Source organism: Ciconia boyciana, chromosome 8 (genome assembly GCF_034638445.1).
Source record: "Ciconia boyciana chromosome 8, ASM3463844v1, whole genome shotgun sequence".
NCBI classification, from domain to species: domain Eukaryota; kingdom Metazoa; phylum Chordata; class Aves; order Ciconiiformes; family Ciconiidae; genus Ciconia; species Ciconia boyciana.
In genome coordinates this window covers 61517897-61543013 of record NC_132941.1, presented here as the reverse complement: position 1 = coordinate 61543013, position 25117 = coordinate 61517897, and the positions used below count along the sequence as shown (strand labels likewise).

The window sequence follows — 25117 nt, the reverse complement described above, 5'->3', positions numbered from 1 at the left end:
ATGAAGCTCTAGTAACTATAGGCAGATGTAGTTTTCTAAGGATGTTTTTTTGGAAAAAGACTGTGGTTTGACGTTCTTCTCGTTACTTGGTTATGAAAGGGAACTGATGGATGAGCCATTTTGTTTTGAACTTCTGTGTACGCTGTGACTTTGAAAGCTTCGCTTGTGTTCCCAGGTTTCTGCTGTATTCTGCTCGGAGGAGGCTGTGAAATAAGAAATGAAGCAAAAAAATTGAAGGAAAAAGTTACTGTCACTGGGAGCGGAGTTGGCAGCGTAGAAGGCAAACGTGGAGACTTTGGGAAGGGTGCAGGAAGAAAAATAAAGGACATATATGCTGTGTATAGGAACTCATGTTTATTAGCTTGCTTAGTGAGGGTTTTTTTTGGCCATCCTTTTCTTCCAACACAGCTCTTTTCAGTTTAAAAAAAAAAAAAAAAGGCAACTTACAAAATCAGATGGGGAAAGATAAATATTCGTTTGAATCATAGACCCAAATGCAAGATATAAAACTGAATTTGCTTTTTGAAGTCCTCCTGCCTCCTCCAAGTTCTGCGAAGCCCCCAGGTTCAGCAGCACTCATCTCCCCAGGGTCGGCTCGCTGTGACCAGCGGGAAGGGTCGTGCCTTTGCGTGGCACTCGGGACAAGGCACACGCCGAGACACCGATCAAAAGGGAACGAGCTTTGTGGTTAACTGCTTGAAAATAAAGCCTATCCCATACGTGCATGTGGTTCAGTTTTACAAGACAGATTGCTGGGCTGATCTGGATGAAACTTTTTTGTTTAACATAACTTGATTTCTGTGGATGAAAAGGGCCTTCACTGACTTGTGTTGGAAATTCTCTCCTTTCCCTTCTCTCTCTTCTTTTTCCTCCTTTCCTTCCACCTTCGCAGAGCCGCCAACCAAATACCAAATCTCTCAGCCAGATGTATATTCAGCACTTCCAGGAGAACCGCTTGAGTTGCGCTGTCAATTGAAAGACGCCGTCATGATCAGTTGGACTAAGGATGGGGTCCCTTTGGGGCCCGACAATAGGACAGTGATTATTGGGGAGTACTTGCAAATTAAGGATGCTACACCCAGAGATTCGGGCCTCTATGCTTGCAGTGCTGTTAGGACCCTAGACAGTGATACTCTGTACTTCATTGTAAATGTTACAGGTGAGTGAGTTCAACGTAGGTTTTTGCATGTAAAATGTGATATAAAGACACATTATGATATAATGTGAAACAGTCCACTCGGGCACAGCGAGTTGAGCTGAGTTCTGTAGTTATTTCGGGTATTTTCCTCCTTGTCCTGACCCTGAAATAGACTCAGTTTGTATATACTCCTTTTACTTCACGGGTCCTATAGTGATTCACAGCCGCTGAATAGCTTTCTGGTTTATGCCACCGTGACAGGATTGAATTATACAGAGTCACTGTGGTGGTGATAAAGCCAGTAGAATGGATACAAGTTTTTTTTTCCCCCCTGCATCAGAAGAGGAAAAGGGGTGTCCTACATCCTTTAGTTAAGAGATAAATTGTTCTGGAGACACTCAGTTCTGTTCAACTGAATGAATGTCTTTAAGAAAAATAAAAATTGTAAGTGGAAAGAGATTTTTGGAGTTAGCAAGCTCCCTTTGGAAACTTTGTAGCACTTCAGGATTATTAGCTAGTTTTGTTAGAATTTTATAAGAATAACACACGTTTTGTGTCTGGATTTTCTTTTTCTATAGCTGCTGCACAACTCATAACATCTGTTCTCCTTTATAATCTAAGATGTAGCATATTGGTTTGTTTGTCTGTAAAAATAGGCTGGTTTAAAGACTTGATTATTTTTAATGTGCAGATGCTCTTTCCTCTGGGGATGATGAAGACGACAATGATGGGTCCGAGGACTTTGCGAATGACAGCAACCAGATGAGTAAGTAGCAGCGAAGTGCCAGAAGTCACTAGCAAGATCCACGTGGAAAATAATGTCCCGTCTTTTGCACTCCTGCCTTCAGAGCTTCTTGATTGTTAACTGCATGGGCTGTCAAATAGTGATATCTTTGTCCTTCTCCATTTTCTGTTTCACATAGTTCATAACTTGGAAAAGAAAAAGAAAAATAAACTAATATTCTTCTAAACACGCTTTACTGGTCTGTACTTTCTTTCTCCCTTCTTGCTAGCTTTTCTGCAGTTTCCTTTCTTCCTGAATTGGAGTTCAGTCTTTGTCTGGTTTAGACTCTCACAGATGAACTAACTTTCCCTGAACCTGAGCTGAAATTTAACAGAAAAAACAAAGATCCAGCTCACTTTGTTGAAAGGTGGTATGGAAACTTTAAAAATAAAATTAAGTTGTAATGAGGCAAATCCTTCAATCCTTAATCTTGGCAGAAATCTCCCCGGGGAGAATGAATTTGGAGACAATGAGGTTCTTTTGTCTGCAGAGGACCTCAAGGTTTGTTGCAAAGAAAGCAGTCCAGCACTAAAACTACATTTCATGTTACTTATGCATAATGAAAATGGGCTAAGAGAGTCTTAAACCTATCTGAATGTTAAACTTCAGTCCCTTCAGAGAATTTGGAAAGCTATTAATAGGCTCTAAATAGAGCAGTCGCTAAGAAAAAAAATACGTAAAATTCATATTGGTTCCTTATGCCCCTATGCGCTGTTGCAAAATCCCCGTGGTGACTGGTAGTTTGCTATCGCTTGTGCTTGGTAAAGTCAATAACACAGAGAACACAGAAATCCTTCACAGGAGATGTCAGCTAGTTACCGAACGCAGTAGCCAGGTAGTATATTTGCTCCTCAGCCTGATTAGTAATTGGCAGCTATATGTATGCTTGAAACACTTGTTCAGATGATAAAGTATGAGCCTGATTTCAGCTCCCCTAGTTAGTTACTGTTGTATACGACTGCCCGTGGTCTGAAGCTGTGAAACATTAGATGCTATTTAAAATGATATAAGTTCTTAGCTGCCTGTTTGGCCCCTGCCATCTGTTAGTGTGATTAACCCGGTCTGATTCACAGGTGCAGCTTGAAGTGGCTGAGATTAAGCAGCTGGAGGCTGCTCTGACAAAGGAATGTGGTGGCAAAGATAATTGGCGAGTTTGGAAGAGGGACACTGCTTTTAAAAGAAGTTGTCTCGGCAAAACCCACAAACCCAGGCAACGGTAGCGTTCCCCTGAAAAGGACTTGTGGGTAGAAATTCCTTTTGGGAAACATCCCTATGTCGGTTATCACTTCAGAGCTTTATTGGTGTTGGTCAGAAAAGGGCTTGCAATATTTTCAGTGTGTTAGCAAAGACGGTTGTGCTTCTGATCCGTGCTGATGGCTTTGGAGATTCACCGTGAGCATAAATGGATTTTGGAAGTGCGTATAATGAGAAAAAAGAAAAGGACCTGATCTGAAGGCAACTGTGCTCTGTAACATCGTGGTAACGATTCCTGCCCTTCCACACAACAGGGAGAACTACCCACTGGTGTCTTCTGTAACACTAGTGATGTTCTTGCAATGTGAGCTATCATTTTAAGCTACTGTTAATCAATCTTGGTTCAGGAGCTGGTGAAAGGCCATTGACAATTTCCGTCTGCCAGGAACGGGGTGTGTATTTTACCAGGGGTCAGTCACACTTTCCCTGCTCAAAATGAAAGATGCCTCTAGAGAGTGAAGGTTTAAACATCTCAGATGGCGGGGAGAGCACAAACTCTTGCGGTGTAGAAGGGAGGAAACTGCAAGAAGACAGCTTGCTCCTGAGCAGAGCATTGCACAAACAAATCCTCATGAGATTGCTGTTTACGAGGTGCCCACAAACTGCTGGGGCTTCTTGCAAGCTGCAGACGGGCACAGGGAGCAGCACAGCCTTCCTCCCGATGTCTGAGCGCTCGACGGGAAGAGCTGGAACCGGAAGAATGATCGTGGCACCACGTCCCTGCAAGCAGTCTGTTTTCAATGAAAAGTTGCATCATAGTAACTCAGTTGGTTTCATACAACGCTGCTGAAAGAGGGTTGTGATTTGGCAAGATCAGAGCTGTACAAAAGTTAGGGGTGGGACTTGGTGTGGTGCTTTTGCAAACCACTGAAGCTTGCGTATCCAGTGTCCTCTAAGCCTTCCCATCAGTGTCACTTGCCGTTCCCCTTCTAGGCTTTTATATCATGTCCAAAGGGCCGCGTCTAATTTAAGAAACTGTTGCAAGACAGACTGAAAAGTGAACGAGGAGTTGAGTAGTCTAAGTCCTCCCTGAGCATGCCGTGCGGGAGGCAGTGGCGTGTAATGGTCCAATGCCCTTCACCACCTTCTCCTGCCTACCTTAGGCAGAGCCTAGGGAAGTCCAGGACCTCACAAGAGTCCCTGGTTGCTGCTCTTTAAGAGAAAGAAGTCTTTAAGTGTTTCCCGAATCATGGTTTGAGCTTTGCAGATCTAAAACAATTTACCTGATAATTTACATACAAATTACAGCTGTGATCATTAAGGATAAGCAATGGAAATTGGCCTGGTTATGCCTTTACTGATGGAAACAAAAGGCCATAGTCTTCAAAGGTTGTTGCTTTTTTGATGAAACAATTCTGATAAAGTCCAGCTGTCCTGGCATGTTAATTATGATGTGATGAGGCAGGAAATGGCTGTAGTGCCTTCAACAGGAAACTGAACCTTGGCATTCTCATTCCTGCATATTTAGAAGTAAAGCAAACCTTTTAGAGCTGTTTTATTTACGATGGTAAGTATTCTTTTAAGCTTTTTTATTTTCTTTGCCTCTGTTACAAATATAGTTTCAGAGGCCAAGGTTTTCCAACGCAGGCAGAGAGAGGCTGTTGAGGAAATCTAGCCTAGTTGTCCAGGCTGCCCAGAAAATACAACTGCTCTTGAAGTCAACTGAGGCTTTACGTGGCTTGGTGGCTGTGAGGAGAAACTCTCTCTTGGGAGAGGAGGGCACTCGTGTGTACACATGTGCATTTGACCATTTGCCCTGTGTGTATTTTTAAGTAAAAGGCATGCATAGCAGATTTCACTCTGCGTTTGGTGTCCTTCTAGCTTGACAGATATTTTAACTGTCTGAAAAAACACTGTGGTAGATTTGTTCCAGACTGCATCCTGAATAGCTTTTTATTACTTCCAGGTTTTGTTGAAGGGATTAGTGCTCGTGGAAGGTGCAGGATTGGTTCCACTGCAAAATAGTTCTTTTCCTCCATAAAATGGCTTTGCTGGCAACTCAGTTTTCCCCTTTGTTGCCCTAAAGAGGTGCCTCAGCTTGGTTCTGGAGGGCCACCTCCAAGGCTTTTTCTCCAGGACCTTGACCTGGGACTCTCTTTTACGAAGCTAAGGGCTGATCATCATCAGTTCCTACTGGCAGCAGTGGAATATACATTGTTGGTACTTGTTGCCTCGTCCTCATCATGATTTTGAGAGGTAGCTCTAACTTAAGGGATTTCTATAATCCTGGCTTGGTGCTGGCAAGGCAGCAGCTGTTGTGATGGTTGCACTGAGGTCCACCAACAGTAATTTATTCTGGAGACTCCTGGGTAGCTCTGAAGATGCTGCTATTCCTCCTTGAATTCTAGTCAGGCGACTGGAAGCTTTGTGGCTTTTTTCCTTATCACCCTTTAAACAATTTCTTCTGGGCCAAGCAATGGTAAATTGGCACCAAGAACAAAAAGTATCTAAATGTAATCCACATGCTGTTCTTTTCATGCCTTGAAGAATTTCAGAAAGGATGAAACAAGGTTCAAATTCATCAAATCCTGTAGAGTGGAAACCCACTCAAAGGAGCTGCAAAAATTGGATGTTGCCTAGAAGTGTTTTTTAATTAAAGGTCAAATACAATAGTGCTGAAAACCTTGGGGGGGGGGGGGGTGATGTGGTCATTTCAGGCGCACTATTGCCTGCTCGAGGTGCTTGTCAGGCAGACTTGGAGTTGCCTACTTTTGTATTTCTTTGTATTAGAGAAGTCCAAATAAAAATCGAGGAGTCCTGAAGTGAAGTGGTCCCCTGGGCTGCCTAATTTCAATTTCAGATGCAGGAGATTTGCCTGATTAGATGTAATGTATTTGCAGTGGAGTGCAGCGTGGGTCAGCAGGATATTTTCTTCACTAATGAGAGCTCTAAAAGCAATCAGGAATTCCCACCCGTTCCCCTGCTGCTTGTTACCACTATGTGCCGGGGTTTGCCCTGTTGTTCCTGTGAACTTTTCACAGCGATGCTACCTACTTCCACCTGTCCTCTTAGCAAAGATGGGATGCGATGGACACGGTCTGTGGGAGGACTCGGCACTTGATGGTATATAACTCGTTAACTACGTTCATTATTGGTTTTAGTGAATCTGGATGTTTTTCCTCTCAAGACAAATAGAAGCGGTAAAAGGTGCTTTTAGATTATGATAATTTGACCTATAAAGAGAAATGCTGTGTGTTAATCGTATCAGTCACTGTATGAAAGCACAAAATGAGGGCGAGTGTTACTGTTTGTGGATGTTGATGCCTTTTTCTCTTTTCGCTTGAACATACTGAGGAGCTGCCAACATACGTTGCTCCTACCTAGTGAAAAATGGTAGGATGTCTTGAAGCGTTTTCAGACGGCGCTTTCGACATGTGATGTCCGCATGTTTTTCTCCAAGCTCCCCTGTAATTCAGGAGCGTTGCAGGTTATGCTGATGTGAGGGTGGTGTGAGGGGAAGCTTTCCAAGCAGAGTCCTTTCTCCCAGCCCAGAGAGTTTCCTTTTCCCCTTTCTCCATGGCACAGAACTGAGCCACTTCTCTTCGTTCTTGCCTGCATCCTCCCAGCCTCTTCTCTGCGCCCACCGCTTCCATAGAGCAAAGTTTTTCCTGCCTGTGCATTTGTTGTATACGAGTCTTATTGGAGCACTTCTCTTCTGGGGCAGAGGTTTTTAAAGGATGAAGGTTGATGGAAAGGAGCATTGTACAAGAAAACCAGAAGCTGAGCTGCCCTGTAATGCAGTACAGGCTGGTAGCTGAGTAGAAACTTGGCTGCACAAAGCAGCCTTGTTTGGGGAGCTGTTGGTGGACGGATCCTGACCAAGTCAGATGCGCTGGTCCCGGGCTGCACCCTGATGGGAGCTTCTCCGGAGCTTGGTCCATCCAGCCTGTGCTCGCCGGGGTGAGCTGTGGAGCCTGTGGTTCGGAGGCTGTGCTTGCCAGTGGATGCTTCCAAGCTTTTTATGCTCTGTAGGTGTGAGAAGGTGCGTGTGATGGACGTGACGAGAAGTGACCGTGCTGGCTGCAAAGTTGCTGGCGCGGTGTTGCCAGTCTGGGGTCAAATCTAGGCACTCTGCTCTGTCTGGGATGCCAATATAACTGGTTCGGGTGGTTGATTGGCTTTGACCTGCCGCAGTTTACTTTGACTTTGGTGGGAATTGTGGGTAGGGCCTGATATTGGTCACCTCACATTGCCTTGTGGAAGACGTTTAGCGATCCAGAGAAAATATCCTTTTAATATGTCAGTGCCAACATGTAATTCTGCCTTTGCCTGGTATACTTGTAATGTAATTTGGTCTTTGCGTGTAGTAGTTAATTCCTTTGGTTGGCTTTGTTTAAAGTCTTCTGTTATTTTAATGTGATCCTGGCTTTAGCAAATAACATTAACAGTGATTTTCCTTGCATCCCTAATTCACTTTAGCCCGTGTAACAATTTCTTAGTGTTGCAGTTAAATTTTCAATAGCTACCTGATTTTCTATTTTGATTACATGCACAAATTTGCTTTGCTTTTCTACTTCATTAATTTTAACACTAATTGCCACTTCAGGCAAAAAAACCCAATCGCTTATCGTTCTTAGCATCATTATAAGACTTGCTTTGGAATGTTTTCTTTATACTGAGAGAGACGTTGTTAAAGGATTTATTCCTGTATTTTCTATCCAGCTGTATTTTTATTTAGAGAGGGGGGCGGCAGGATTTCTGAGTTTGCACTGATTGTAAGAACTGCTATAAATATTTGAGGAACGGAAGAGTTTATTTATAGTGGAGTGTTAGGCTGCTAATGAAGGAAATGAAACAGGGCTGAGAGAAATAGGGTTATTTTTCTGGACCCCTCTAGTCCTAAAAATTCCACACTAATCTGATTTGCTTCAGGAAAACTCCATTGTAAGAATTAATGTTTCCTACTATTAAACAGATCTTGAATCTTTAACTTTTTAAAAACTGTTATGGTGAGACAACTGAAGCGATGCCATGAAGACGCTGTGCAATGTAGCCAAATGGTGCATGGATCCAGAGCATGGGATAACCTTGTATATGGGTTAACCCATATAACCTTGTATTTGTCTATCCAAATTTACTACTTGGAGGGTAAAAACAGATGGGTAGTTGTATGTTTTGGTCTGCTGTGTTTGATGTACTGGTACGTGACAAATGATTGAGAACCTGGGCAAGAGAGGGGTTTTCCATGTGCTCCTCATGCTCCTCCATGTGAGAGCCAGGAGAGCCTTGCCAGGAGCTGGTAAAAGCGATCACTCCAGTAAATACGGGCTCAAGAGACACTCTTGTGTTGTGCTGCGGTTAGATAGCAGTGAACATTTGGGCTTCGACAAGCTCAAGAGAGTGGGAAATCCCTGCAAAATGATCAACGCTATTGCTGAGTTTTGCGGGTCCTCCATTTGTAAATAGCTTTTAGTGGTTTCTGTGGTGATAACAGCACAGCTCACATTGCCATGGTACGCTGTACGTTTTAGCACGCTGCCAGGCAGGTAGGTATGTTTATCCCCCTTCTAACAGATGGGGAGATGTTAAGGCTGAGGCTTCCAACGAGTCTTCTGACTTGGTCTGTCTGGCTTCAGAGCTGGGGTCTGAGAATTCAAAGTTTTTTGAGCGCTCCCAGTAACTCAACTTGAGGTCAAAAGCATCTGATCATTTGAGTCTGCTGAAAACTCAGTCCCTCTGCCTTACTTGACACACACAAAACAAAGGATATCTGTGGTTAATTATTGGAATTTTGTCATAAATTATATACTCGAGGCTGCAGACTGAGCCGTTTGCAAAACTCTGGTCAACACTTGTGGCATATGATTTCCAGTCGCGTACTCTTTCTAAACCACACTGTCTCTGCTAAAACAATACGTGCCGCACTTTTTGTCTGTGGAAGAGGCTGGAAAGGGAGCTCGGTTTCCGAGTACTGATATTTCTGGATGTCTCTCTTGGAAACAGGGGCACCCTATTGGACACATACGGACAAAATGGAGAAAAGGCTACATGCGGTGCCAGCAGCAAACACCGTCAAGTTTCGTTGTCCGGCGATGGGAAACCCAACACCAACCATGCGATGGCTGAAAAATGGGAAAGAGTTCAAACAAGAGCATCGTATTGGCGGATATAAGGTACATTCTCATGATGTGATTTTGCAATTTCTGTTCTGGACCAAGGCTCTAAAAAAAAAACCAAAACAAACCTCGCTGAAGTCAACAGAAAATCTTTTAATGGCCTTGGATCAAATGTAGAAGCAAAAAAAAAAAAGTAATTTTTTTCTTCTGGGGAAGGGTGGGTGGTTTCTTTAGCAGTTACTGAGCACTAATTCTGTTTTTTTTTTTTTTTCTCAAATTCAAGCTTGTAGCATTAGCAGTGCAGCTAAGGTTTATTTATAGACTTACTTGGAAAACTAAACACTGACTTTGCAAAGCAGACTAAGACTATTTTGCTCTATTCCTTTTCATCTGCATTGTTAAAAACGTGACCACTCTGGTGATTGTAGGCAGTTTAATAAAGGAAGGGCTGGAAGTCAAAAGTTGTTATTTTCTATAGAGTTTATGGTCTGTGAAACTGAAATGGGAAGCAGAATTTGAGGGAAAGTAACAGCAGTTACTTACAAGGGTTTGTTTGAATTTTAAACAGCTTCAGATTAGATGTTTCATTCTAAATTGGTGGTTACTGATTAAGGGAGAGTTTTAGGGAGGCCAGCTAGCTCTGTGGGTTAGTGCACGGACCTTTAACCTCCCGCTATCTGCCTAGGTCAGGTCAGAAGTCAGGATTCGGTCATCTTATCCTGCTCCTTCCAGGGGATGGGAGCGTGTGACGTTGACAGCAAATTGCTGTTCAAGCAGTACCCTTGCCATCCTGCCCCGCGTTTCTGAGTTACCGTAACCTCTTCCGCAGACTACCGGTGGCTTCCTCACCTACCCGACGCCTCAGCAACTTCTCTCCAAAGATGAGACGTTTCCAAGTTAGTTGCCTTGTGTCATGGTTGTGAGCCCCAGCCTAGAGCTTCTGCTGAGGAGCTCAGAGCAATTTGTTAATGGTAATTAAGACAGAAGTTAACTGACTTTTCCAGACGGTGCAGTAAGCTCAAGCCCGGGTCCCTGGGGGCTGCCTCCCCCGGTTCCATGCCGCTGCCTTACCCCAGCGATTGCAGAATTTTTGGGGTGCTGTGTTTTGCGATGCCCTGATGGAGCTGGGGTGTATATTGCTTCGCAAGCTGTTGACTCAGATCCTGCTTGGTACAAAAAAATGTGTTTTCCAGTGCAGAGGAGGACAAGCCATAGTCTCCTTTCCTCTCTAGCTAGATTTACTGTAGAACGTGTCAATTTTTCCAACATTTGTGTTAACAGAGAGCGAAGCCCAGAAGTCTCCCTGCATGAACACTAATTATCTAAGTAGACTTTTCCATCTATGTTTGCTTACACCATAAATTACTGTTGCTTATGAGTGTACACCTGGCAACACCTTCTGCCTTTCATAAGGCTATGGAGTGTTAATGAATTGGCTACAATTCAGTGATTTTCACCTTTCTCAGTGCTTATTTAAAAACAAAAAAAAGCGAATTAAAAAAAAAAAAAAGCCAACAAACTAATCCTGCCTTGGAAAATAATAGTAACTGTTTCAGTACTAACTGAGACATTATTTGAACACTTTGCATCTCACGAAGGGGAAATGCAGATATCACTCTTGAAAACCGTGAAGGAAAATGTGTGTCTTGCAAGGCAGGATGGAGATAACCTGATCTCTGGTTTGGGAGGGTGATCGTTGGCAGGGTGAATCAGCCCATGTGGGGCTCCGTGCTGCCACTGCTAGCCTGTGTTAGGGATCTGGGTGAGCTCATTTAGACTCGTGCCCATTAAATGGCACAAATTACATTTTTGCTCATGTGTATTAAACATATACAATTTCCTAGGTATGTGTGTACTCTGTGAAGAAACCACAGATGCCTGTTTCTAAAGCCAGCTGAATAAGTGACGTACATACCTATAATTCTAAATCATAACTTCTTACATCTCTTTAGTCTGAAGGAAAAAAAGAGGGGACACAACTGTGGATTTTAGACTTTCTTGTTGCCCAGACTTCAAATTTTAAATGATCTGGTAGCATTTACTTATGATTGTTATTCTGCTTACCAAATCTATGTGTATTCCAGATTCTGTTGGTGTTTTGGATAACCATCTTTTTAAGATGGAAGCTTGTTTTCTGTGAACGGATGTTAAAGAACGAGGCCTCCAGAGCTTCTGGAGGCTCTGCCCTCCCCTTTTAGAGGGGCAGGGTGAGGTCACTGCAGGCTTTGTTCAAAATTATTCTGAAATAAAGGGAGAATTTTATTTTCTTGACACCTTTATACCAACAAATTTGTAATGAAGGAATCCTTGAAAAGGACTGAGTCTTTCCATGTTGGTCTGTGTTCAGCCAGGTATCACAGCAACTCATGGTAATTCTTGTGTTCTAGTTTGTCTTGAATCTGGGCGTTGCTATATGTCAAGCATTTTTGCTGGAGATCTTCGTATTCATAATACTTTGAGCAACTAGAATAGCTGGAACCAAACTTGGCCGTATCTGCCATCACCAGTTGATGTTACACCATCCATCCCTTTCGGAAGAGGCAATCATCCCTTGAAGACTTTAAGAACAAAGTTAAGAGCAGGAAAATGTGAAGCTTTCCAGTAATCCTCCAGCCACCTCTCTCCTGCTGACTTCAGCTAAGAAATCTCTTCTTTTTATCGCAATCAGATAGCGGCCTGTAGCACTTTGTCCCGCTGACTGGGGAATGTCTTGAGTCAATTTGCACTCAGGCAGGCTAGCAGAAGGGTGTATGTGCTGGCCAAGATAGCTTCCAGAGTGAAATTCCTCCACTGTGACTAATTCTGGGTGGTGAATTTCAAAATCGAACCTTTTATGATTTTTCAAGGTATACCCAATGTTCCTACAGCAAGGAGAAAGGGATCAGTTATTGAATGTCTAAACCCTTTATAGTCTTTTTTAATCTGTCTTTAAAGTGATGGTAGCTCTTGCTTGTGCATTAAAGGCATTTCATAATGCTTTGACTGGATAATATAAATCCTCTGTGAGAGACCACGGGAGCCTTTACTTTTCTGTACACCACCCGGAAAGCAAATGTACTTCTATCAGTTGTTACTGTTTAAGTATTAACAGGTGTGTGTTTTCACATGCATTTTGATAAGCTTCATCCCTACGGTCATCTTATACACATTTAAATTCAGCCAGGTAAATAGAGTAAAGAAAGAGTTCAGACTCTATAGGAACTGGAAGAGCCTATGGCTTTTGTATGGATGTTCTGCACTTGTTCTCTCTGCCTGAGCAGTACCAGTATACGTCTGAACTGTGCTGATTTTGTGGGGAATCATATTTTGGTTTCTAATCCTTCTTTCTTTTGAAATTCATTTAAAAATTGACCCCTTTGAACCGTTTTTTGCTAAGTGACAACTTTTCATGATGTATCGGTTCACTGAAGACACATATCTTAAAATTAAACAAAACTGTCCACAATTTTTTATATGATACTCTAAAAGGAAAATGTTTCTGTGAAACACTACTTGCCCTTTTCTAGATTTCTGACCAATATTTCTTGGCATTTTGGCTCCAGTTTAGGTTTCCCACCTCCAAGCTATATTTTAAGGGTACAGTTGTATGCATTTGATATTGATTATTTAGTTTAAAAATTGAATTATTTGGAGACACTATTTGGAAGAATTGGTTAAAAATTTGATGGAGAAGATGGCCAAAAAAAGCACCTCAGTAGTTTGCTGGAAGTGTCCATAACTAGTCAGGAAAAAAACATGTTGAGATTATATTTATTTTCTCAATCCTTTTGCAAATAAAGTACCATTTTTGGGTTTGAAGCACAGTATGAAAAGTACCATATTTTGGGTATGAAAATAGGTATTGCAAAGCAATAAAAAAAAAGATGGCAAAAGCAGTTATTAAACTGTGGTGACAAAGTATCTGAAGGGTCAAGCTGTGATTTGGGATGCTTGGAGTGCAGTTGTTCCCTGAATTTCCCTATATCAAGAAAAGGCAATGACAAATTGGAAGGGATACCCTGAAGACCAGGTCATGGAGTGGGTGGAACTGTGTGGGTATTCTCCAGGATTTTGAAAGAACTCAATATGAGTTCAGGGTTAGGGTTAGGGGACAAAATAGTATAAATTTTCAGGGAACAAAATAGTAGAAATAACAGGATGATAGCTGGCAAGGAGCTAGTCAGGTTGGAGAGCTGTAAGGGTTTCCTACAACTGATAGATCTCTGGCCGTGGACACTTGTCCTTTGCTGGACCCTATATGCCTGGTGAGGGTGCTCTCACTTTCAGCGGCTTGTTGCTGCCCTCATGTTTTTTCCTAGTGGATTAGTTCATATGAGCTCCCCAATATGTTCTGTCTGCCAGACGAGCTCAAGTCATCTATTGAAACAGCTTAAATGGACCCAGTTGGTATTACCTAGGGAAACTTATTAAGGAATATTTGGAGAGCTGTAGCACTGGTGTCTTCAGTTAGAAGGGCCCTAGTGAGCAACCAGGAGGGAGCTTATGCAGGCTTTAACCTGCATTACCAAAGAGGCCATCTATTTACAACTTCAGTCACAAGGGTGGGTATTTTTTTGGTTTGGTTTGGGTTCCTCCCCCGCGCCCCCCCCGCAATGAATATCACTGCTGTAGTTCATCCATACCCAGAAGGCTGGTGTAAGACCGGTGTACTGTGGAAGCACTGCTTTGAACCTCTTTTGAAACTAGCTTTTACGTAAACTGGTGTGATTTTGGTGCTGGTTGTCAGTAATGGCACCAGCTTTGCTGCCCAAATACAGACTTTGTTGGGACTAGGGAGTGACGGCACGTTGCTTAAAAAGGCCACGTTAACAAAGCCTGTACGATCAGGGTGTTGCAGGGATGTGGCAGGACCGTCGCGTGTCTGAGAATGAAAGGTTCAATGTGGGAGCCTTCAGCAGGAGAAGATGCCGTCATCTCCAGCAAAGGGGAGTTTTTCTGGGCTTTGCAATGCTGCACTTGTGACCAGAAAGCAGTAAGCCAACAAGCTGAATCTAGTTGAATCCAGATTCATGACATAAATCCAGTTGTGTGACGATGTGTCATAAATGCTTTGAGCCTCTACAGCAGTTGTTTAGCTTAAACTGAAGAGACTTAAGCCGTTGTTTTATTATTAAGATATTATCTCTTCTCATTGGAGTTAGAAGAAGGGAAATTGCACGAATACTTTTTAATATTGCTGTCCCGTATATCCATTTGTGGCTGTAAGTTAATGTTTTCTTATTGAATGCTAAACAATATCTTGTGTTTTCCTATCAAATTAATTACTTACAGCTTGTTACCAATTTTTATTTTGTTTTAACTTCCGCAAAGCCATGATCTGTTCTTCCTGTTTTGCAGTCAAATAGGTTAAAAACACTTGCTCTGATTCTGAGAAGTGTAGTGTAACTTGTAATGGCAAAAAGTTCAGGTCACTTTGACCAAGTATCCCCCAAAATAGCTCATAAAGAAGTAAAATATTCAAAATATGTTGCTGTTGTATTCGTTATTTACCAGTGTTTTATGACAGTAATACTTCCTGACCCAAACTTTGACTTTCAAAGTTGCTTAGCAGAGTAACAAGACAATAAAATAACCCTGATAAGCTCTTTCTAGCTTTATAAACTTATTTCTTAGCTCTTCATAGAAGAAAAAATCCATATATGGTTTTGATGTACACCACCAACATGGGGGGCTCGGGAGAGGAGCTGTAGGTTTGGGCTGGACATTTTGGGGTGATGTTGTCACACATTTCTGTGACATTTGGTTAGCATCCATGCCCTTCACCTGCTGCTGGAGTCTGGTCTACATTTTCTTAGTTTTTCAAAGCTCACACGGCCAGTTGTTAGCTAATATTATTAGCCCGTAACTAGACAGTAATAGTAATAACTAGCTAATGAGTTAATTACTAGCCCGGGGGACTAGGAAAGGCAGGAGGCCCGTACAGAGAGGACTCTCTTCTTCCAAGCTTTGAACTGAAGGCATTTTTACCTCCAGCAAGTGTGAGAGCTAAGCTCTTGGGACTGGGGACGCAGCCCTGCGTAGCCTTTTCCTGCTGGATAGGGACCTACACAATAGCCAGGCATGAAGCAGGATTTCAGACCTACAGCTGTAATGATCTTTTAAGAATGTGTAGTTTACTGGAAGTGTCACTGAATGGTCCATAAATTTTTCTAGTGTACTGCACTGAATTACTGCTTTCCATTTGGCTGATTAAAATGACTGTACCAGATTGTATTTTTATTCCATTTGCTAAAATACATCCTTTGCAGTTTCAAAGTTGTATATTACAGCTACATAATGTTAAGATCTTTGAGCGCTTTGTCAAAAATGTAATGTTAAAACAAGGGATTAGTGGATAGCCAGCAAAAGGTCATTTTGGGAGCCAACTTCTGATGCAGGAAATATATATGTGTACCGGATGACTCTATATCCTTCCAGTATTGGGCTGGATCCTATTTTCTGCAAGACCAATGCCAACGCTCCTTTTGAGTTCAAGTGGGAACAGAATCAGCACCTTTAATACATTCTGTCCAAGAAGGATTGTATGAAATAAATGTATATCCTTATGCTCTGGTTCCATGAGGATTTTCTTCAGATATTTTTCATGATGCAGCATCTTCATTTCTTTCTTGTGGTACCCCAGAGCAGCAAGAGATGTGCCCACTCTGTCTGTGGGAGGGTTCCCAAGCGTTGCCCTTCCGTACTTTGTTTCTCCAAATTGCGGGCTGTGTAATTGAGCTATTAGAGAAGGATGGAGACCTAGATGTTAGGAGATCATATCCATCCCATATTGCTGGTGGGTAGTTATTAGTATCAGATGATTGTTTGGAGACAGATGGGAAATACCCTGAGGGTGTGAATTTGCTTTAGAGTGGATTGAGAGGTAAAGCCTGCTGCTGCTAATTGGTGCCATCCTCGTAAGCCTGGTAGGACTGAGTGTGCACCGATGTCTGCGGTGCTCAGGTCAGGGACGAGGTGAATTTGTAGGGGAATGCGTGAAAGCTTTCACTGCTGCAGCCGTGCTGTACCTGATCAGGAATAAATAAAGTATTTCAGTGTCCAGAACTGTCAAACGAACACAGAAGAGGTTTTTAAACATGGATTATGAAAGGTTAGCTATTCAGAAAACAGTTCTTTTGGAGGGGGAGAGGGTGAAACTATGCTAGTGAACTTCCTAACCTCTCTGGTTACAACCTGCCAGGTCCGCAACCAGCACTGGAGTCTCATCATGGAGAGCGTGGTCCCGTCTGACAAAGGAAATTATACGTGCATAGTGGAAAACCAGTACGGATCCATCAATCACACGTACCATCTCGACGTTGTTGGTAAGTAAAACTCTGTCACGTGTAAGATGATGTTTTTAATTAATGAGTTTCTCTGTTAAAACATTTAGAACTAAGCTGATACATTTTACATTAATTTTGAAGATGATTTCACAGTACTCATAAGATTTCACTACATAACCAATTGCTACATAACTTTATCTATTCATCTGTCTCACTCGCATCTGTAGGACTAATCTACCCATGCTTTGGCGGAGGTGTAATATCCATGTATGCAAGTGATTTCTTGTTGCTGTGATACACCTACAAGCTTACTGTGACAAACAAATAATAAATACTGATGCAATTTTAATAATTAATATTAAAATTTAATTATTACTTGTACAATTGTACCAACACAAATTTTAATAGCTGCAGTTATGAAAACTGCCAAGTGATCCTTTAGATTGCTGTTGTTATAGCTGAAACAATTATTATTATTATTTTTTTTTTTAATGAAAAGCTAGATATTGACTTCAAAGCTAGCGCAAATCTGGAGCTTCAGGAAAGGTACTTTGCATTCACAGCAGTATAACAGAGATCCGACCGTAGCCCGTTGCATGGGCTAGGAGGAGTCCCTGAAATATAGGTGACAAAAATTGTGAAGAAATGGTTTTACTTGAGGACAAATTCTAAAAAGCTGTCTGAATTCTTAGTAGTAGCAAAGCTGTGATTCAGCAGGACTATTAAGCACCTGCTTAGTACTATTAACTTAATACCAAAATCCTGTTGACTTTAATAAGGCTTACACATATTTATTTAAGTGCTTAGCTAAATTAGGGCTTGAAATCTCAGGAACCAATTCCATTCACCCCTACTCTTGCTGATTAGCCTGGATGTGTGTGAGCAGTTTTACTGACTCTGAAGGCATTGCTTTCCAAAAGTAATCAGTTTGGCTGTTACAATAGGACCTGCTGGTAGTACCTTTGGGGATCTGAGCTGCAGTTTCTGAAGTATGTCTTGAATGGGCTTTGCTCTCTCCAGGCTCATGGGATGATCTGAGCATCACAAGCTCTGTGAATAAAACTTTTGATCAATCAGTATTGAAAGCAAAAGTTAATTTGATTATTGCAAGGTATTTTTGGCTGGTGACTCACAGCCCAACTTATCTTCTATGGAGAATCTTACTGTGAGTTTGGGTTTATATGACCAAAACAGTGACAAAATTTTCATTTCCCTATTTCTTGATTGGTTTTTACATGAATAAAAATGCATCTCTTGCATTGTTTTGGATGCTCATTAACAGTAGTGTCTTATTTTGTCTGGGACCACTTAAACCTGCGGAAACCCCCAAATCCAAAAGAAAACCAGTGCCAGGTTCTCAGGGAGCAAAAAGTGAAAACATTCCCCATGAAAATACCAGTGAGAGCTAGCCGTCGTGGAGCAGAGGAAGAAAAAGATAATTTTGTGATGGGGACGCCATCAGACTGAAGCCCTACCGCCAGCCCCAATACGTATAAGTCTTCAAAACCTGTCTGTGAACCACCCAACTCACCTGTACTTGGTTTTAGGTAGTCAACACTGAAAGCAGTGAGGATTTTTATAGCCTTGGCAATATTTTGTCATCCTCGGTAGAGTGAGCTATGGGTATTCCCCCTGTAAAGGATACCCTGTAAAGGTACTCCCCCTGTACTCGGCACTGGTGAGGCCGCACCTTGAATGCTGTGTTCAGTGTTGGGCCCCCCACTACAAGAGAGACATTGAGGGGCTGGAGCGTGTCCAGAGAAGGGCAACGGAGCTGGGGAAGGGTCTGGAGCACAAGGCTGATGGGGAGCGGCTGAGGGACCTGGGGTTGTTCAGCCTGGAGAAAAGGAGGCTGAGGGGAGACCTCATCGCTCTCTACAACTGCCTGAAGGGAGGTTGTAGAGAGGTGGGGGTCGGTCTCTTCTCCCAGGTAACAAGTGATAGGACAAGAGGAAATGGCCTCAAGTTGCGCCAGGGGAGGTTTAGATTGGGTATTAGGAAAAAAGTCTTCACTGAAAGGGTTGTCAAGCGTTGGAACAGGCTGCCCAGGGAAGTGGTGGAGTCCCCATCCCTGGAGGTATTTAAAAGACGTTTGGATGAGGTGCTTAGGGACATGGTGTAGTGGTGGACTCAGTAGTGTTAGGTTTACGGTTGGACTTGATGATCTTAAAGGTCTTTTCCAACCGATACAATTCTGTGATTCTGTATTGTTGAGGTGAACCGAGCGACTGGCAAAGCCATTTTTGTTTGAATGCTTGTTTAAACAAAGTTTATGGAGGGTGCAGCAGCAACAGCTGCCAGAGATGGTAAATTGTGTTCTGCATGCCTCTGACCTCTGCTGACCACCTTGCTGGAGGGCGCGGGCTGCTCGCATGGGCTCGCCAGGGATGAGACACGATTTACAGAGCCTGGCCCAGGAAGAGTGTAAGGAGATGATGAGTTGTGGAATTTTTGGAGGTGTTTTGGGTTTTTTTTCTTCATCGTTTAGGGAGCCTAGGTTAACTCAACTTTGGTTTTGCTTAAAACTTTTTTAGTAGGCTAGATGGGAGGAAAAAGTCAGTTTTGCAATATTGGGAGTTTTACTTGCTGAAACAAAACTGGTTAAAAATTGCCCTTCCCTTCTCTGTCCCCTGCTCCTTTTCCTCGTTACCACCCAGTCCCAATCTGGCATGTTTCACGTTAACCGTAAATTTCTTCACCCATTTTTTCTAGCAAATGTGTTCATGGATGATGCGGTCACTTGAGCAAATATTTGTCAGAAGCTCTCTTACCTCCTCTCCCCCTTTAAGCCTTTTCTTACATTGAGGAATATTATGCAGAAGCTTATTTTTCCTGGCAGTAAATTATAGTGACCTGCACGAATGAATGGAATGGTAATCAGGATTATGTCATTTATTTAAATGTCTGTTCCTTTCTATAGAGAGGCAGAAAAGTAAATAATGAGGTTTTTCAGAAGTGGCTAGTGATTTGGGGTGCTCGGTACCCAGCTGATGGCACCCAAAGGTGCCCTGATTTTCCCTGGGCAAATATTCAGCATTTTCTGATGCCCAGGCCCTGTGAGGTAGGAAACCAGAAGTCCAAAAGTGACTTTTGCAAGTCACGACCTGCATTGTGGAGTGCTGTGTACTTAAGCATTTTACTTCTGTTTTGCATGGAATTTGATGAGTTAAAGGCTGTAACTGTTCATTTACTTTGAAAACATATGTATGGGAATGTGTACCCTAAGATACCTGTGTTGAATTTACTGTGAGTCTTTCAAGAGATACTGCATTGGGACTTCAGCCTGAAAGGGGGATTGATGTTAGAGAGCTCAGCCATTTCTGTGTTGCCGAAAGCTTGTAATAATCGTGGAGGTTGGGCATAAAATTGCTGAAGCAGTAAATTAAGACTGGCCAGAAGGGGAAACTCTGACAGCTTTTCTAGTTAAGAGAGTTCTACAGAAGTTAATTTTGTGCCTTTTTTTTTTTTTTCTGTTTTCATATGAATTTTCAGTTCCCACAGGGTTGTGGAGAGTTATGGATGTTTGTTTAGAGGCAATTGCATATGTAGACCGCATCTTACAAACTTCAGGTCGTAATTTTAGGTCAAGTTGTGTGTGGAAAACTGTCAGTTGAAAGCCTCTGAAATTGCTTTTCCTCTATGGTTTAACTGGTTCCAGAGTTGATTAAGTGTAAGTAATAGCAAATGGTATTAAATGTGGTAACATATTACACTAACATGAGCATCTGACTATATGGTGTAATGTAGAGAACCCTCTGATTATGTCACAGATTTGGGAGGTATCCCAGCAAAAATCGTGCCAAATAATGACACAATGCTAGTTAGGAATATCCAGTATTACTTGATGCCAATAACTTTCCAAACCTTGAACTCTTTTGACAATTAAAAGCCTGGAGCCAGCAGGGCTTGAGTAGTTTTCAGTCAGAATGTAGGTGTGAAGTATTCTCGTTTTTACCTTGTAATTACTTGCAAGAACCCTCTTAAAATAGTCAACTCGGCTCAGATGGTCTCATTCAAATTTACAAACCTGGCAAAACCGTCGCACTGAATTTTTTACAATGGGAGTAGAAAATACTGAAGAAAAAAGGAGCAAGTCATTGGCAGCCTCGCTGTATTGCACAGGATACTTGTGCACGTTGACAGCGTTAGTGGGGAATTGTCCATTCAAGTTGGCCAGGATATTCTGTGTTGGACAAAGTTGTTCTTTAGATGTTTGGGATACCCCAATTGACTGCCTTTTCCTCTCTCCTCCTCCTCCATTTCAAAACAGGGGCTTAAGTAGGCTGTATGCAGCAGGGCTTTGCGCAGGGATACAAATGTGTTGGATTGCAGTAGCGGCAAATGGTGGCAATGCAAAACTCTGACAGGATCCTGTGAAAGGGAGACCAGTCGATTTTAGCTTTTTATTGGAGTACTACCCAGAGGCTTCAATTAATATCGGATACTTATTGTCCAAGGCAATGTGCCGGCGCACAGTAATTGCTTACAACCAAAATGCAGAGAGGCCAGGAGAAGGAAATGTCACTGTCCATTTTATAGATGAAAAACTGAGCTGTGGAGCGATGAAGTTTCTTGCCCTGGGTCACACAGGAAGCTGGTGGCAGAGCCAAAAAGTAAAGCTGGTACTTGAATCCTAATCCAGTACCTTAATTAAAAGAATGTTCTTTCTCTTGTACAGTTTAGCCCATCAACTGGTTTTTTAACATGCAGCCGAAGTGCCTTTCTATTCTTTTGTATTTAACGGTAGGTAGAAACTCACATTTTTATAGTAAGCTTACTAATAGACTGACTCCGTTCTCATTAAACATATATAAAGCCATGCAGTCTTAAGGGAGGACGATTGCAAACGGTGTGGTTTTCACTTACAAGTTGTATTGTAGTGAATCCGGGTTGTAGGAAGCAACGTGGGAATGCAGCCACTGAGACTTGTATATAATTAGATCACTCTTGGATTGCAATTATCGCTGGAGTACAATTTCAGCAGCGACAGTTCCGTTTAAGCATGAAAGTAACTAATTGAATTTATATTTTAATGGCAAAAAAAAAAAAGGTTAGTCTTTGAACACTCCTAGTGCAGGTAGCCATTTCTGTCCTATTTAATGTCATCATCCAGGGAAACAAAAGATGGTTTGGTTTCAGATGAAGTTTGGCACGTTACCTCATTTACTGGGTTTTATAAGCAGCTGCCGTAGCACGACACATCTTCCAAGAACGTGTAAGAAGACCCTGCTGTTTACTATAAAAATGAACATAACTTGTCACAATTTTTTTTTTTTTAAAAGTCCTTTTGCAGCCAGTTTAGCTGTACTTTGACCAGTTTCTAATTTACCGAATAGCCATGCCTTTGGTTCTTGTTACTGAGGAATGAACTCCAGAGGTGGCAGAGTACCACGCGGTTGTCCCTTAACAGTAATATGTATTTTCATAGGAAAACAGTGTGAGAATAACTTCTCATCCGGGAAGCATTTTAAATGACTCTCAGCTTAAAGCTTGTGCCCCAGAAATCTCATGCATGAGTGGTTTTACTGATGGGTGTGCAAAACCCCACTTTTATTCTGAACTCTTGGAGGTTTAGGGGGCTTTAGGGTGAATTTTATTCTTGCTTTTTACAGCACGTTATTTAAAAAAAAATAAAAATCTACTTTTTGCTATTGATACTTCACTGTTTATATTTCCCTTGGTTAAGGCAGAAGAAAAAACTTCGCTTTTGTTTCTACTCAGTTTTATTTTTGGATTTTCATGTGCTCTCAGAGCCTCTAGCTGCAAACATGGCACGGACACATGTATTTTTTTTTTAAAGACGTGTTTCCATTTTGTCATTCCTGAATTCATAAAAACATATGCATGTGCTTCTTGCAGAGGCTTGTTTTGTCAAAATAAAGTTCAGAATTAGTTTGACTTAACTATAGTATGTTCCTTAATTTCCAAAGAATTATTTTTAGGATTCATGTTACATACAAAAAAGGAACTGACACCAACTAAATACGTGCCTTGGATGTTGTATCACTAATCTCTGGCAGGAGTTAAATGTAGGTATTACAACCAAGCCTAAACTTGCATTGCTGGCAGATGTGCTTGTAGTTGTTGACTGGCTCTTTGCATGGACAAGCTTTGGCTTGACGTCTTCACCCAAGTGCTTGCGGCATGGGACATGATGAGACAGGGGCTGGAAGCATGAAAGAATCCACGCTGATGCTTGCCCTCAGGTATTTGGTTAGGCTGAGAGAGAAGACGATTTTATTTAATGTACTGATAAGCCCGAGTGTGGACTTTACACCTGGCACTAGGCTTTTGGCAAGGTGTGTGCTTCTGAGAAGAAATTACGCAAATTGTTTAGTGCTGGAGGCTGTGCAGTTCACTCCTGAAAACAAAGACCACAGTGTGATGGTTCAGCTAAGGGAAAATGAAAGCTTATGTTTCTTTTTTTTTTTTCTCCCCCTTCCTTAATAAGGTAAAAATATTCCAACTCCCTAGTTTTATAGTGTTAAAGCTTCTGATTTCATTGGAGTAGTCTGGCTAAATTACATTTTATGGACAAATACTAGTGTCATTACTTCATCTGCTGGGTGAACAGTGAATTTGTCATGTTTGGAATGCTTCCTGCAGAGTCTGCTGGGGGAGGACTGGTCTCCCTGTCCCACTTTCTGTCTTATTACAGCCCCAAGGCAGGTATTTCTCTTTCTTTTGATGAATGATGAACAGGATATTGTTTCAGCTCTGTTATTATCATTTTTAATCATGCCTTCTAATTCATGCAGTATCCTACTCGTGGAAATGCAAGTAGGAATTTGCAGGAGTTGTCTGAAGATGCTAACAAGGTTGTTGTCTTGTTAAACGTACAATTGGCATGTGTCGAAAGCCACGTCTGCCTAATCAGAGGGCTTTTTGACCTGGTCCAGTCTTTTCTCAACAATTTTGTTACTGAAAAAATTGGCAGTGTATTTGGCAGTAAATTGGTAAAGTTACATCCTCTTAAAAAAAAAAAAAATGGGGTGGGGGGAAAAGCTTGAATTATCACAAATATGGAAATATCGTAAATGAACTGTGATACAGACTGGATGAACGGACCATATTAAAGGCAAACACAAGGTTATTAATCATGACTGCCTTATTAATGAGGAGTTTGCACCTGCATTTCTCCATGTTGTCCCCAAGCACGGGAGGAAACATAGAGGTGGAACAACCCTGTGGCTGCAATGGGATTGCTGCCTGTGGCGGGTGAGATGAATCCTAACTGAGACCACCACATTGGTGGTTTAGGGGTTAAACTAGGATTAAGAGAGATGTAGCAGAGGTGGAAGTGGATGGAGATGGCACTCAGTGGTAGGCTGGAGCGGTAGGGATTGGGGGTTGTGCACGATTGTGTTTAGCTGAGGCTGGGGTTGATGGCACTGGGAAGATACAAGAGTGAAAGGGTGTGTGGGGGGTCTTCCCAGAGGTTTATAATGCAGGGGAGAAAAAACCTTGAGCGATGGGTACTGGGGTGACATAGGTAAGAGGGTGAGAGATATGGCAGTACCAAAGTGTGGACAAATCAGTAAAATGTGAAATTCTGTGGCTATTAGAGAAAAGGTTGAACTTACTACCCTCATGTTGGTGTCCTCTCCTCTCATTGCTCTGCAAACCACTGTGTGACTTGAAATCCAGAGGTGGCTGTGTTTTACAGATTTTCAGGATTTTAAGTCATTAGGTCATTTTTGGATTACTACTGTTCCCATGGTGCAGCTTCAACAGCAGTTGTTCCATTTAAACATAAAAATAAAGTGAAATCTAATTTAATTATAATTTAAAAGCCACATTAAAAGTCATAGTTTGTTAAGCACTTTTGAATATTGAACTGTTCTGTAAATATAAAATATTAAGATTATTTTTTCAGGTTGCTCTTTGAAAGGTTGCATGAATACGTTGAAATTTTTGACTGTTCATGAAAGAAAAACACTGATACTGTCAGAACTTGAGCTGAGTGAAGAACTCAACGTGACAGTGTATTAGTTGGAATAAAGTTAGTCTTTACCATTTTTACTTGTAAAAGTCTAAAATTATGTATACTTTTAGGGATTTTTAATCACTGTCACAATTAAGTGATCAAAATAGTTGCTTTTAAGTTGTATTCTGCCTTTACATGTGACTATGCATGCGTTGGTTAGTGTTTATATCTGCGGCATCATTTCTGCTATTAGATTGGATTACATACATTACTGAGCAACATAATTTCATTTCAACAGTTCGTTTTAAATGTACGTTTCCTTTGATACCCGTGCTAATGCACTGTCTAGAGTGTTGGTGAAAACTTCTTATGTCTACATTTGAATGAATATTCCAACAAATGACTTTTTCCCCTCCACTCTTCAGTGAAATTTTCTCGGAAGGCAATTCTGTCACCTGCTGCTCAGCCAGAGGCTGGTGATGGTGCTCCCTGGGCTCGGGGACAGCGTGCACATCTGCCGATGAATAGGCGCGGTGAGGAGTGGGGTACAGAGGGGTTTGTAAGGGCATCTCTCTCGTTCACTATAAACAACTGAGAAATGTTCAGATGCGAGGAAATAGCTGTACTGATTTTGCATGCGTCGTAGGAAGCTGGCCGTTCGGAGTGTGTGCTGAAAGGCAGGAGAACGTGGAT

The 25117-nt window shown here is 41.9% G+C and overlaps 1 protein-coding gene across 4 annotated transcripts in view; it reads left to right on the top strand.

The window, feature by feature from the left end:
- Window positions 1–25117, top strand: part of FGFR2 (fibroblast growth factor receptor 2) — an 88517-nt gene that overhangs the window by 19780 nt on the left and 43620 nt on the right. For 2 of the 4 annotated variants that reach the window (XM_072870920.1, XM_072870919.1), the window contains exons 3-6: window positions 893–1159; window positions 1830–1904; window positions 9120–9289; window positions 16413–16536. In XM_072870920.1, coding sequence (XP_072727021.1) covers window positions 893–1159; window positions 1830–1904; window positions 9120–9289; window positions 16413–16536 — 636 coding nt within the window. The remainder of the gene's footprint in view (window positions 1–892; window positions 1160–1829; window positions 1905–9119; window positions 9290–16412; window positions 16537–25117) is intronic. The other 2 variants (XM_072870922.1, XM_072870921.1) reach the window with 1 other exon arrangement.